The following is a 15,715-nucleotide window of genomic DNA, read 5'->3' on the forward strand; positions in this document are numbered from 1 at the left end:
TTATTTCACTGTTGAAATTTCTTTCAAGCATAACATACATAAATCAATACACCTGTATTATACTTTACATATAAAAATTCTATACAATTATAATTTATCAATAGTCCACACAAACAACACAATTTGAAAACTTTTGGAAAAAACGTACAGACATACCTTTATGAAACTTACAAAAAGAGACTGTGAGAATGTTAGAACACCCAACTTCGGGGCATCTAAATTGTTCCCAGACTCTCAAATCATGAGACACAAATGGAACTTGAGAAACAAGTCTCCGAATTTCCCCAAATTCTATTCCTAATACAGATACCAACCTTCAAGGCCTAATACAGTTATATACCACTGTTACTGGGTCATGTTTTGCTCCTCTTAACAATTAATTATGATATGAAATCAGTTAACAATCTAAGAACATGGAACAATCCAAGAACATGGTTTCAGAAGCCAAACTGCAAGCATCAGGTGCTGGCTATTGATATTCAATGTAAAGCATGGTCGGAGTTATCATCTGACAGGCAAGCACACTTAGTAAGATGATATTGCCCAAAAGATATTTAAAATCTCAAACTAAATGTTACTGCAGCTGGAAGAACTTGACACAAAATTTGTTGTTAAATATGTGCTGCAGACAACATAATTGAAGAGATTTAGCATTGTTTTAATTATGCCAATTGTAATTTGAAGAGAATAGCGCAAACGAACAATGCTTGAACTTAGAGTGAAATAGTTGCATTTTACTTTTCTGGGAGGTATATCAATCAAGCAAATCCAGCATTTCTGTTCTGTCTAACATAAATGGGAGCACTCGACAGTGTGACCAACAATGAAACTTTCACCAATACAAATTAATAATTTCATAGTAAACGCACACTTAAGATAGCAGTGATCATAATATGAATTTCACATTCAGCTCGCGTGAGGGAAGAGTGGGTCAAAGGCTAGTGGTTTGAACTTAAAGGCAATTATGAAGACAGCTGGAGAATTAAGGGATAAGTCAGTAGAGATACAGTAGCAGACATATAACCATCAGCAAAGATACAGAGAAAGGCAGATTCTAGGGGAAAGGTGCATCATCTGTGGCCAATTAAGGAAGCACCAAATTGAAATAAAAGGTAAGCAGCACTGTAGTGCAGTGGATAGCATTGCTGCCTCACGGTGCCAAGGTCCCATGTTCGATCCCGGCTCTGGGTCACTGTCCGTGTGGAATTTGCACATTCTCCCAGTGTTTGGGTGGGTTTCGCCCCCACCCAGTTGGTGGATTGGCCATGTTAAATTGCCCCTCAATTGGAAAAAATGAATTGAACACTCTAAATTCAAAATTTTTTTTAAATAAAAAAGTGTACAATTCCACAAAGATTAATGGTAGGTTAGAAACTTGGGCAGAATATAAAAAAAACACAAGAATTACCAAAAAAAGGAGGAAATTAAGTGTACAAGAGGAAGTTAGCAACAAATATAAACCGAGAATAAGAGTTTACAGTTATTTATAAAGGAAAATGAACATTAGTCCGCTACAAATTGTCTGGGGAATTAATAATGGAAATACAGAAATTGTGGAGGAATTGAACAAATATTTTACATCTGTCTTCACTGTAGAGGATACAAATAATATCCCAGAAGTGTGTATCAAGAGGTGAAAGGCAGGGAGGAACTTAAAACAATTCAATCAAAAGACCAAATACGGAGAAAATTGTTAGAATAAGAAAATACAGGTCAGCTAGCTTAACATCTGTCATAGGGAAAATGCTAGTATCTATTATCAAGGTGGTCAGCGTGTTACTCATGGTACAGTGGGCAACATTAGTATGGGTAGAGGATTGTTTAACTTACAGGAACAGGAAACAGTAAGCATAAATAGGTAATTTTCAATTCAGTGCAAGATGCGATGAGTGCACTGCCACAGAGTTCAATGCTGGCACCTCACTTATTTACAATCCATATTAATGATGGGACTAAATTTGCCAATGACACCAAGTTGTGAAGGGGACATAAGGAGTCTGTAAAGGGATAAAGATAGGTTGAATGGACAAAATTTGGCAGATGAAATACATTTTCCACTTTGGCAGCACGAATAGAAAAAAAAAACAGCATGTTGTTTAAATTGGAAAAAATTGCAGAAATCTAGCTAGACCAATCTGTGTCCAGGTGCATCAATCACGAAGTTACCATGCAGGTACAAAAACTGATTAGGAACACAAATGCCAATGTTGTCACTTATTGGAAGACGAATGGAGAATATAGGGCGGGATTTGCAGAGCAACCCGCAAGGCGTTTTTCAGCGGTGGAGGTGGCCCACCAGCGGGATTTTCTGGCCCCGCCATTGTCAACAGAATTTCCTATCGACTGCATCCCACGCCGCCGGGAAACCAGAATATCCTGCCGGCATAAATTCCACTCTAAAAGTAGGCATTCTTGAGCTATAGATATATTGAATATTGGTGAGACCACATCTAGAGTTCTAGGATACTTTGTACAGTTTTGGTCTCCTTATTTAAGAAAGGACATAATTGTATTAGGTCAGGTAAGGTTCACTCGACTGACTGCTGTAATGAGGGGGTTATCCTATGAGAGGTCAGAAAGGTTGAGCATGTATCCACGGAAATTGAAAAGAATGAGGGTAATCCTATTGAAACGTACAAGATTTTGGCTGACATAAGCAACCGTCCATTTTGAAATTGGTCATGTAAAGTAGATGGGACTACAGCAAAATTGAGTTTGGGGGGGGGGGGGGGGGGGGGGGGGGGGAGGGGGGGAATCAACTGAGCTAATGGGGAAATTCCATCACCGATCTTAATGGCTTCATGCCTTTTAAGTACCACCATCCATTCACGTTGAGATTAGCTCATTTTCATCTGCTGCAATTTCAAAATCATTTGTAGAAAAAGCTGTAAATACACATCCGATATTAATCCCCTTAAAACCGAATTATTTCAACTAATTTAAAATTGAATAGCTTACTTACTGATGTCAGAGGATTTGGTGTAGGTAAGAGTCCACCTCCAGGCAGCAGACCTGCCACTGCATTAGCTGGCGCCAACAAAGACAAAGCCTTAGATTCATCAGGAATGACTCCTGTAGAAAAATTCAGATCTGCATTAAAACAAGTCCACACAAGGTGATACATTACACATCAATACACCCAGCAAAACAAGGTCTCACTGTTTTCAGCACCTTAGGTTGTAGAAAGTACACTTATAATCTTGCTAAAATAGATTTTATGTTTTACTAATTACAACTGAAACCTTTAAACTTTTAGAATGAAATGTCATAGATGTAAAATTTGATTTTTTTGCCCTGAATCTAAAAATCAGTATATACTATAGTAAAAAATAAATAAATATCACAATACACACTACTTTTTTTTTGTAACACTGCCAAGATATTATCACCTGTACTCGATTTTTTAGTCATGAACCAAACGTAAGCAAGCACAGTCGGTTCTCCAGGGGTTGTGCTCTCAACTTTTCAAAAGATGTTTTATGAACAAGCGACTCGTGTCGGCTGCTTCACTATAAAGCACACAGAAAAATCAAGATACACAAGACAAAAAAAAGTTTATGATTTAGGGACCAAAATCATGAAAAAGTTCACTATGACTTGTTTAGAACTTACCATTAGACAGGAGAAATTCATGAACAAGCTGAAACATACTGCTCATTATATATTAAATGCTACTTTTTGTGTAAGTGAACCACTTTTTTTTTTTGCAATGTTACTAGATATCAAATTGCCACTGTGCCCCAATGCCCCATAATCAAGAGTGACATTCTGTAAATATATATACACACCAACTGCATTTCTATCCTTTACAGATAATAGTAATTATCAGCACTGCATGTATAAAGATACTGTGTAGCACCTCAGCAAGAAAACATACAACAAGTAAAGGACACTTAAGAGAAACTGGATTAGCTGCAGAAGGCAAAACTGTTGGGTGGTATTTTCAGCAGGGCCTGGTAAATAGGTCTGGCTGAACCAGGGAAAAGAACTGTAAAACACAACAACAAAAAAAGAAAAACCACTGTTAAACAAAGGCAATGGTTCCACTTTCTGTACTGAGCAGTGCTGATAAAATTAACAGAATGCACTTAGCATAGCGTTATCAGGGTCGTTTACATCACGGAGATGTTACCGACTGTCATAACTAAAGGATTGTCTTTTAAATGATTTATGAAATTTATTACGCAGTTCACATGTACCTTTGGCGTTCATACTCAGATGTAAGAAGAATTTGATAGGAGGGAAAGAACAAAGAAAAAAGGGAAAGGAAAACAGACAGAAGAAAAAGACAACTGACAGCCATTGTCTACCAGTAAACAAGAGTTCCGACATGCTGCAAGTCCTTTTTAAAGCTGAGCATGTTATTGCACATATTACTTGCTTACCGTTTCTTGGTTGTATTTAGCTAATCCAAATCTTCATTACAGCACAAATCACAATCACACACAAATTAAATCATGCAAATAAAAAACCTCTACAAAGGGCCCCAGGAAAGTTAGATTTTGATGTGCGTAGTACACAGGGTAATTGGTACAAGTTTCAATTCTGCAACAATGACAGTATTTTAAAATTTTGATTTATTGACTAATTTCACTATCCAAACCAGAAATGTTTTCATCTTAACAAATTCCTTAAGTCATTTGGCTTAGTGCACCAAAATGAAGTAGGATACGTTACTAGGCCAAATGTTTTCCGGTTAATGTAATGAGCTCTTAAACAAAAAAGAATTTTGCAGCTCAGTCATGATGTACTAACTGACCTAGAGCCCTGAGAGAATTTTGTTTAACAAAAAATCAGTGTAGTATAATGTGTGATTGCAGATACCATAAAGCAGGCCATTTTGGCTTACACAGCCTCGTGTTACCATTCCAAGTGGATAATTTGATTTAGAAATTGAATTGTTACCAATCACTTTCTATACTCTTCCAACCAAAATAAACTGTGCCAAAATTACCTACTCTATAGTACGTTATCCCTTTCAATATATTTATTTTAGCCTGCCCTTTCTTAGTTTCCTGAATTCTTTCCTTCATACAATCTAAACTGGATAACATCAAAGCCTAGAAATATAGAAACAGTGAAGAGAAAAGGTAGTTAACAAGAACAAATGATTACAACAGGACAACACATGGGGACTCTTATGCTTGCTGGCCTTTTGTAAATTGCCTAGAATCCCCTGTCGCTGCAGAGGACCCACTTTTTCAGTCATCAGGGAAGGGGCTCTGCAACTGCCTTCTCCACTATAAAAATCACACACACAGATAACAGAGAGAAGAATTTATTATTTTGGGTGATGCTCTGGGTTTTATGAAACAATATGGTTATTAAAAAGACAACTCCACCTTCACAAAAGCACATATAAAAAGCTGGATTAACCAACTTTTTAAAAACTTTAGACTAAGTTTTCCCACCCCATTAACAACCCTTGGTGTACTGCATTAAAAATAAACCTTTTTTTTTAAAGTACCCATATGTATTCCAATAGTAATTAGAATGCCAGTAGCATCACTTATCACCTCCATCTTAAACTGGGTTTCTGATGGCAAAATATAGAATTACTTCCAAGTTGTATTTTTGTTATAATGTTGATAACTGAATTCAATTAGCTGAAACATGAAAATCATTTAAGTAAATATTAATTCTACAGTGTATTAAACATCAATTACTCAAAATATAACACTTTCAAGATGGATGATGGTAGGGAAACCACAATTAATTTGAAATGATTAGTGTTTGACATTATATTGAGGTATATTGTTCTAACGTGTGGCCTCACTGTGTAATTACCGATGGTGCTGTTCACAAGACAATAATGTGCACTGCACAAGTTTAGTCCAAGAACATACCCAGAGCCAAAATGTTATGTAATAAATAAAAATTTGATGTCAAAAGTAGTTACTTTTTATCGTGCAATCCATCTTTAAATGCAACCGTCCTGTCCATAACCGTCAGTCCTATTATTTAATCTCTTAAGGATCCACTGAAGTCAGTCAGACAGGCTTCATGAGAAATGTCTCAAAATACACTGCAGTTTTAATATTTTACCCTCTCATAAATAATAATGGCAGTATACCAAGGGTTTCTGCTTCGGTGTCACTAATAACGTTTAGCCGGTATATTGAAATTTACTGAAAAATGCTCCAATGGGTACAACTGAGGTGATATAGGACCAAAAAACCCAAGCAATAAAACACAAACCTTCTGTGTAAGGGACAACTATCAAAGCTCTGTCAATGAAGACTGTGTTTGTCAAATGCTGCGCCACTCCCACAGCGTCAGGATCATGAAACTTTACGAAACACACGCGAGACGTCACTGGTAATGGCGATTCACTAAAAGAAAAAAAAATCAAAACATGATTGAACCATAGTATTGAGGTTACATTTCATCTTATTAAAAAAATGAGATGATTTTATAAAGATCTTTCAATCTCAAATCATGCCATGTGCATATGCTTCAAAACAGACTCCCGTCAAGAGACTGGAGTAGTGTGTGCAATTCTGGTCCCATTATAGGAAGGATGTGATTGCACTGGAGGGGATGCAGAGGTGATTCACCAATGCTGTCTGGGATAAAACATTTAAGTTATGAAGAGAGGTTGGATAGGCTTGGACTGTTTTCCCTGGAGCAGAGAAGATTGAGGGACGACCTGATCGAGGTGTACAAGATTATATGGGGCATGGACATGAAGCAGATGTCCCCCTTAGTTGAAGGGTCAGTTACAAGGGGACAAAGCTTGGGGGGGGATGGGATTTGAAAAATGTATTTTCACCCAGAGGGTGGTGATGGTCTGGAATGCACTGCGTGGGAGGGTGGTAGAGGTGGGTTTCCTCACAGACTTTAAAAAGTATGTGGATGAGCACTTGGCACATCGTAACATTCAAGACTATGGGCCAAGTGCTGGCAAATAGGATTAGGTAGACAGGTCAGCTGTTTTTCATGCGGCGTTGCAGACTTGATGAGCCGAAGGGCCTCTTCTGTGCTGTATTATTCGATGATTCCGCTCAACAGTCACCATTGTTGCTTAGGACCTCGCTCAACAGTCGCCATTGTTGCTTAGGAGCTCGCAATCCCAAATGACCAGAGGGTCATTGGGAAGATATTAAGAGTCCATTATAAAGTACACAATAGCGCAGGGCAGCATGGTGGCACAGTGGTTAGCATTACTGCCTATGGCGGTGAGGACCCGGGTTCGAATCCCGGCCCTGGGTCACTGTCCGTAAGGAGTTTGCACATTCTCCCCGTGTCTGCGTGGGTTTCACCCCCACAACCCAAAAGATGTGCAGGACAGGTGGATTGGCCACGCTATATTGCCCCTTAATTGGAAAAAATAATTGGGTACTCTAAAATTTAAAAAAAAGTACACAATAGCAGGGCATTTAGAAATACATATATAATCAAGCAACGACAGCATGGCTTCATGAAGGGGAAATCACGCCAGACAAATGCATTATAATTCTTTGAGGTGATAAGCAGGATAAAGGGGACCCAGTAGATGGAATATACTTGGATTTCCAAAAAGCATTTGATAAGGTACCGCACAAAAAGGTTACTTAATAAGATAAAAGAGCCCATGGTGTTGATGGTAGTGTATTTGCAGGATAGAGAATTGGCTAACTAGTGGAAGAGAATTGGGATAACAGGGTCATTTTCAGAATGGCAACTTGTAACCAGTGGAATGCCACAGAACAGTGCCGGGGCCATAATTATTTACAATATATTAATGACTTGGACCTGGGAAGTGAATGTACTATTGCCAAGTTTGCAGATGACACAAAAATAGGTGGAAAGGCAAGTGGTGAGGATGACAGTCTACAGGGGGATATAGATTGATTGTGAGTGGGCAAAGACTGGGCAGTTGGAATAATGTAGGAAAATGTGACGTTACATACTTGATAGGAGCTGAATATTACTTAAATGGAGAAAGGCAATAGTATCTTCACTACACCGATCTTTTATTCTTTCGCTCATTTTTATTAAGGAAACAGCTACCGAAGCTTTTATTCTTGTGTGCCAATCACTTTCGAAGACCAAGATTTGGATGCAGATTCAAGGTTCCAAATTGGAACAAAAATCTCACCCCTCGTTTGGTGCAAAGCCAGTACTCTCTTGCTAATCTGAAACTTCCCTCAAGTGTGGGCAATGATGGGGCAGGTAATGATGAGTCTAACCAAGTTATACTGTATCACCATCGCTATCAATCCTGGATGGCACCTCTAATCACCTGGGTGGCCGTTTTATATTTTCTCTATTGGAAAGTTGGAAGAAAAACAGTTAGGCCACAGGGCGGTTCATGGTTTCAAAATTTTTTTTGTTGAGTTATTCCAAAGTACCTTGCAACACTCGTTATACCTCATGCAACCACTGCAACATACAAGTTTTTTTAAAAACTGGGACCCTGAAGGAAAGAAACAAAAAGGTCATCTAATTAGGGATGGCACCATGAGAACAGTGGAACCATCAAGGGGTAATTTATGTTTGTGCAACCTGGTGTATATATATTCTGAATTGTTTCTTTACAGTAAACATATACACACAGAAAGCAGATCTTCACTTCACAAACTTCAAGACAACAGTACCAATATGGATATATACTTGCAAAATCCATAGTCACAATTTTAAAGCATCAGTAGCTTGTACTTTGGTGCAGGTTACAATCTGCAACAGAGTGCTATAGTTATTTCATCAGGAGGCTGCTTGAGTATGGGTTGTACCTACACTGAAATGATTTACACAGTAAGTAAAAGCAAATGCAGCCAATCATGAACAAACTTTTTTAAAAAAGCATATATTGATTTTATAATTCTTGATCAGAGAAGTACTTCTAATATTTCAAAGTAGTAGCTGTGAAACATTCCCTATGTAAATTAGTAGTATTGAAAACGTCTTGCTGATTATACCCAATATTACATGGTAAAAAAATGTTATCTGATCCATAACAAACATTACAAAACTGGTAGTTACACTAGCAGAGCATTGATTAAAGGTGTTGCACCATATTAAGTGTAAAATCTGTATTTTTTTTAGCAGCTAGGCACAAGCATACAACTTCTTACCTTTGTCATTAATTAACATCAACACATTTAATTAAGTTTACAAGTGTCAAACACACTGATTTGAAATATCTAAGTGGATTTTACCTGTATGAATATATGGGTGTGCGATTGTGGCGTTCAGCAAGCCATGGAGTTCGACAGCACAGAAAAGGCCCTTCGGCCCATCATGTCTGTGGTCAAAAATAACCACCTAACTATTCTAATCCCATTTTCCAGCATTTGGCCCATAGCCTATGTCTTGGCATCGCAAATGCACATCTAAATACTTAAATGTTGAGGGTCTCTGCCTCCACCATCCTTTCATTAGATATGCTGTAGTATTACAATAATATTTGTTCAATATATAAACAAACATCTGCTCATGTAGTGCCTTTTAGGGTTTCGCAAAACGCTTTACAATGAAAGAATTTAGTCTGAGACAAGTCTTGTGTTGTAAGTAAACACATTAGTCTTTATGGGAATAATCATACATCATATTAAACATGGCTAGATTAAAGTATTAAATTGAAGGAAATACTTAAATTTAGCAACAAGAAAAATTTGTACAAGTAGTGAAGCTGGAAAAAAAAAAGTAGCAAATTTAACCAGCAGGACAAATGTTAAAATTCAAGCAGCAAAGCAAAATAAATTTAAATTAAGCAGTTTTGCTGGCAGCAAGAAGCAGCAAGTTGAGGAATGGATCTTAAATAGTGGAACATTCGAGAGTGATGAGCAATGGATGCAGAAATGTAAATGGTGTTGCCAGGAATACCAATTCATCTGCCAAGCGTTAGTTGCAGCGCACATAGAAACAAACAAGTATAATTTGACAGTAGTACGGAGACATAGCTGCAGGAGGATGGACTACGACCTACATATTTAGGGGCACAGGATATTTAGGAAGGACAGGATGAGAGGAAAAGGTAAAGGGGTGGCTCGATGAACATTACGACACACAGTGAAGACTCCGAGGTAGCAATGATCATTACATGCAGTAAGGAGAGGGGAGTGGGACGGAGGCTATGTTTTAAAACATTTAGGGTAATTAAAAAATTTTTTTTTTTTTTTTTTTTAAATAAGTGTACCCAATTCATTTTTTCAAATTAAGGGCCAATTTAGTGTGGCCAATCCACCTACCCTACACATCTTTTGGATTGTGGGGGCGAAACCCCCACAAACACGGGGAGACTGTGCAAACTCCACATGGACAGTGACTCAGAGCCGGGATCGAACTTGGGACCTCGGCGCCATGAGGCAGCATTGCTAACCACTGCGCCACCATGCTGCCCATATACAAGGGCAATTATGAGGACATGAAAGTTGAGCTGGCTAAAGTGAATTGACAAATTAGGTTAAAGGATGGGTCAATAGAAATGCAGTGGCAAACATTTACGGCAATATTTCACAGACTAGATACATTCCAACGAGTAAGAAAATATCCAAGGGATAAACACACCACCCATGGTTAACTAGAAAGATTAAAGATATCAAACTTAAAGGAAAAAAAAACATATAATTGTGCAAAGACAGGTCACAGATCAGAAGATCGAACAGACTATGTAAGGACCAGCTAAAGGTGACTAATAAGGAGAGAAAGTTAGCCAGAAATATAAAAGACAAATAATAGTTGCATCAGTCTTCACTCTTAAGAGGATTTAAGTATCCTCTCGGGAGCAGCTACAAATCAGGTAATGCAAGGAGGAACGCAGGAAAATTGGTCACCAGAGAAGTGGTGCTGAGTAAACAGATGGAGTTGCAGGCTGTTAACAGCCAAAGTCCTGATGGACTTCACCCGAGTGTGTTATAAGTAGTGTCTAGTGAGATAGTTGAAAAATTGGTTTCAATTTTACAAAATTCCCTAGATTCAGGGAATGTCCCATTAGGCATCACGGTGGTTAGTACTGCTGCTTCACAGTGCAAGGGACACAGGTTTAATTCCAGGCTTGGACAAGTATGGAGTTTGCGCTTTCTCCCACTGTCTGTGTGAGATTCCTCTGGGTGCTCCCAGTCCAAAGATATTCGGTTTATGTGGATTGGTTATGCTAATTGCCCCATAGTGTCCAAATATGTGCAGGTTAAGTGGGGTTACGGGGTTCAGTAGGGTGCTCTTTCGGAGGGTCGGTGTCATTTGATGGGCCAAATAGCCTCCTTAGCACTGTAGGAATTCTATGGCTAGATTAGAAAATAGCAAATGTAACTCCATTATTCAAAAAGGGGAGAAAACAGAATGCAAGGATCGACAAACCAGTTAAATATGTCATAAGGAGAATGTTGGAAGTTGGAAGCTATAGCAGGGCACTTAAAAGGCTTATGGCAAGTTTTGTGAAAGGGAAAACATGTCTAACCAACTTACTGGAGTCTTTTGAGGGAGTAACCGGTTCTGTGGATAAAGAGGAACCAGTGGATGTGCTGTACTCAAGATCTCTAGAAAGCATCTGATAAGATGCCACATCAAAGGTTCATGTTATAGGGGGTAACATATTGGTATGGATAGGAGATTGTCTGGCTAATAGGAAGCAGAGAGTAGACATAAATAGGTTGGCAAGATATAACAAGCGATGTGCCACAGGAATCAGTGCTAGGACCTCAAAGGTTTACAACTTTTATGATTTGGATGAAGGGACGATTGCCAATTTTGCTGATGACAAAGATAGGTAGGCAGGTAATTGTTAAGAGGACATAAGGAGGCTACAAAAAGATATCGATAGGTTAAGAGAGGGAGCAAAGGGAGTATAATGGAGTAAAATATGAAATTGTAGAAACAATAGAAAAGGATTTTTATCTAAATGGTGAGATTGCAGAGTATCTGGGTGCTCTAATGTATGAATCGCAGACTGTCAGCGTGCAGGTACGGCAAGAAATTGGGCAAGCTAATGCCTTGGGGCACGATTGAATACAAAAGCAGTTTATGCTTGTTGTACAGGGCACTCGGGAGACGACTTTTGGAGTACCGTGCACAGTATTAGAAACCTTATTTAAGGATGTAAATGCATTGGAAGCGGTTCAGAAAAGTTTCACTAGTCTAAGAGGAAACGTTGGATAGGTTAGGCTTGTATCTGCTAAAGTTTAGAAGAGTAAAAGGCGATTTGATTGAAACACAAGATCCTGTGAGGTCTTGATAGGGTGGGTATGGAAGATTCTAAAACTAGGAATTAGTTTTAAAAACAAGGGACCGTCCATTTAAAGGCAGGGATAAGGGAAAAATATTTTGAGGGTGGCAAGTGTTTGGAACTCTCTTCCCGAAAAGGTGGGGTAGAAGCAGAGTTTTGAATATTTTAAAAATGTGATAAATGGAAGATATTAGGAACATTGGGACAATTTAAGTTAATAGTCTGGGGTTAATCTGCACTTGATTGCAGTGGTCATGCTTTTAAAAAGGATTTTGTTTTGTAGGACCTGGGAACTTTTAGGATCCAATAGGTGAAATTGACCATTGACCAGAGGAATGTGGTTTTCAGTCTGGGCTAATGCACTGTGGTTTGACTGGGGAAAAGGTCCCTGGGTGTTAATATATTTAACACCCCCCACCCAATATTATCCACCTTTCCTTCACCTTTCTCCTCTTTGCTCCCCCTACATCTACAGTTTATCCTGATGTTAGTCTCCCTGCTGTTTGACCTTTCACAGCTTTTGTTTTCTCTGGGGTCTGCCATTAGCACTCTTTCTCCTTGGTTTCTATGGCCATTAGTACCTGGTTTCCCTGGGTTTCTGTGGCTGTGACTCATCTTTCATTCTCACTCCACAGTATAAATATTTCCCACTTTCTCTGTCAGCTTTGACAGTCATTGGACTCGAAACGCTAGCTCTTCTCTCCCTACAGATGCTGCCAGATCTGCTGAGATTTTCCAGCATTTTCTCTTTCGTTTCAGATTCCAGTATCCGCAGTAATTTGCTTTTTATCAAAACTTATCTTTGTTACATTGCCCCTTTAAAGGATCTTGAAAGACACTTATGGACACCGGTGGTGGACAGTCAAGAGCTACACATCTCTCACTGTGAATAGATTAACTTCTGCGGCGCTTCACAAATTGGCAGTTTTCACACACGAGGCCCTGAAGAACGGCAATTAGTGAACACGCAGATAGAGAAGGTTGGGAAACTGAAGGGAAGCAAGGCAAAAGTGGAAACAGAGAAAGAGACATAACAGAAGATGATCAAATTAAAATAAAATTTGCCTGGCATAAAGGGAGAAAATGCCAGACAGACCTGGACACAACTCCACCCAGTGCTGAGAGGCAAGTTTATATTGCCAGGCAATTGTTTATACAAATGCTCATAGAATTTACAGTGCAAAAAGAGGCCATTTGGGTCTGTACAGGTCCTTGGAAAGAGCACCCCAACCCACACCTCCATCCTATCCCACCTAACCTTTTTGGACACCAAGGCCAATCCACCTAACCTGCACGTCTTTGGACTGAGGGAGGAAACGAGCACCCAGAGGAAACCAACGCAGACACAGGAAGAACGTGCAGCCAGGAATCGAACCGGGGATGCCGCAGCTATGAAGCAACAGTGCTAGCTACTGTGCCACCCAAGCCCGTTGTAACTGGTACATGGTAAATTTACATTGTAAACGTTGATCATATTCAAATTGTGATAGCAGATTGCAATGTATCAAAATGTGCCACACCCAAGATTAATTTTTCAGTGACTTTAGGAGGGATTTTCAAATTCTTCGACCTAAAATGATACTCGCATCCTGAATTCCATCCAATTGCCAAGCTTGTAATGCCCAACTCCATCCAAAAACTGAATTCTTAAGATTTTGCCCCCATGGTGGCACTGAAATAGAGACTTAGAGCAATCTTTTACTCAGTATCTCAGAGCTATGGTGTTCCTATTTTCTCTTCCTGTCATAACTTTCAAAAGTTTAATTATTAATACATTGGCATCATCTGATCATAGTAAGCTTTTATTCTTCCTTGGCAGCACTATCTTATGAACTTTGGTAGGTAATCTTGGTTTTATCAAAATAATTCAAAAAACCTATTAAAAATATTAGTTAACAAGTTTGCTAATTTGAATTGAAAAGTATTTTTGACAGCAAATTGAATTATCATTGGTATTTTCCAGCAGCCAGCTCAAGTGTGACCTAAATAGTACTGAAGCTATAAAGATACAATATACTGTGAATACTAGAGGGTTACTGATGACCTTCTAGTTTATTGATGCTCTTGGAAGGGGTAGACGTCTCATTGTAGCTCCAGGTAAACTTGCAAGCCAATTCTCTGACTTGGTTGTGGATGAATTAATAGCACCATGTACATAGTCAACCAGTGCCTAAAATTCTCCAGGCTTCACCAAACAGGCACATCCTTCGTTAGCAAAAGTGATAAGCAGAAGCTACATGAAAAGCAATTAAGGTTGCATGTGATCCTTCTCATTGGTCTAACTTACAATCACCACTCATTCAAGGATGGACCATAACTATATATATATCAAAATATAAATTGCTAGTCTAACCAAAGTTTCAGATCATATTTCGAAGAGGGATTAAAATGTACTTGGAAGAAAACGTTCATAATATTTTTTAAATCTTTATTGATACCAAGCTCAGATAACACGTCACTCGTGATATTAAGTGCAATGTTGACCGCAATTAGATCAGTTCAAATTATTCGGGGATTACTTCCTGCAACCTCGTCACTTTAAACAAAATTACTAATTTGGTCGATGCTTGCCGGAGTTGGAAAAAAAATAAACAATTGCACTTCTTCCCCCACCCCTATTATAACCGAATTAATTCCCTCCCCACCTTAGCACGAGGAGTAGGCCTCAAGCCTAACATTACTACTCTTGCTATACTTCCACATAAAACGCAGCTGACTTTATTAATTTCTCGGTCCATTTACTAATCGGCAAATTACAGTGTAAAACGCATTTAAAATAAAATAGCGATCGCCTGACGAACAGGGAGGGGAAACTTTACGTCGGCCGCCATTTTACCTCACACGGTTAATAACGAAAAACCAACTTTGGAAACACCTTGATGAGTTAGAGTATGCTCATGTGTTTTTTTTAAACGAGCAGGGCCGCACCCAATATGAATCCTGATAAATGCGGCTGGGGAGCATGGTCCGTGCGTGAAGCGAATCCCAAAAGCCACAAACAGTGGAGGGAGGACGACAGTCCCACTTTCGTTAAGGGAAACAAAATCCTTTTGACGTTTCCAAAGAAAAAATATATACTTCGAATCGTACAGCCGCGAAACATCGCCCGCGTACAAAATCCTCGTTTCCCTCACAAAAAAGGGTTCAATTGTTTTGCGCCGAAATCTGGCGGCGCGGCCTAGGCCCCGGGCCTGCCTGGGAGTTTGGAGTTACTCACTCTGAGGGGAAGAGCCGCAATTCATCGATTTTGCCCAGAAAAGCGAACAGAGTTTTCATCTGCTCCGAGGTGGCGCTCGGCGAAACATTGGTCACTTGAATTATGTCCGTAGCCATCTCGTGTTTTTTTTTAAAAAACGCTATTTTTTGGGAAAAATGAAAATTATTTTCTCGATCCGAATTTTTCCACGTCGTTTTCTCGAACCTAAGACATTAAAAATACAGAAGAAAAGAAAGTGGGAGAGGATATATGACAATTTACAGACAATTAACCGGCCCTGAAAATTCACGGATCTTCGCCCGAAACCTTCAACAACAACGGACAGACACCGCGGTATCCCACAATCCCGCGCG

The 15,715-nt window shown here is 39.1% G+C and overlaps 1 protein-coding gene across 3 annotated transcripts in view; it reads right to left on the reverse strand.

The window, feature by feature from the left end:
* The window catches only part of srsf11 (serine and arginine rich splicing factor 11), a 36,518-nt gene extending 20,803 nt beyond the window's left edge, over window positions 1-15,715 (reverse strand). Inside the window, exons 1-5 of one of the 3 annotated variants that reach the window (XM_038794403.1) lie at window positions 15,363-15,715; window positions 8,334-8,398; window positions 6,199-6,332; window positions 3,390-3,509; window positions 2,963-3,072 (exon numbers count right to left, since the gene is read on the reverse strand). In XM_038794403.1, coding sequence (XP_038650331.1) covers window positions 2,963-3,072; window positions 3,390-3,411 — 132 coding nt within the window. In that variant the 5' untranslated portion in view covers window positions 3,412-3,509; window positions 6,199-6,332; window positions 8,334-8,398; window positions 15,363-15,715. Of the gene's footprint in view, window positions 1-2,962; window positions 3,073-3,389; window positions 3,913-6,198; window positions 6,333-8,333; window positions 8,399-15,362 lie in introns of those variants that run through there. The other 2 variants (XM_038794401.1, XM_038794402.1) reach the window with 2 other exon arrangements.

Source organism: Scyliorhinus canicula, chromosome 4, assembly GCF_902713615.1.
Source record: "Scyliorhinus canicula chromosome 4, sScyCan1.1, whole genome shotgun sequence".
Classification (NCBI taxonomy): domain Eukaryota; kingdom Metazoa; phylum Chordata; class Chondrichthyes; order Carcharhiniformes; family Scyliorhinidae; genus Scyliorhinus; species Scyliorhinus canicula.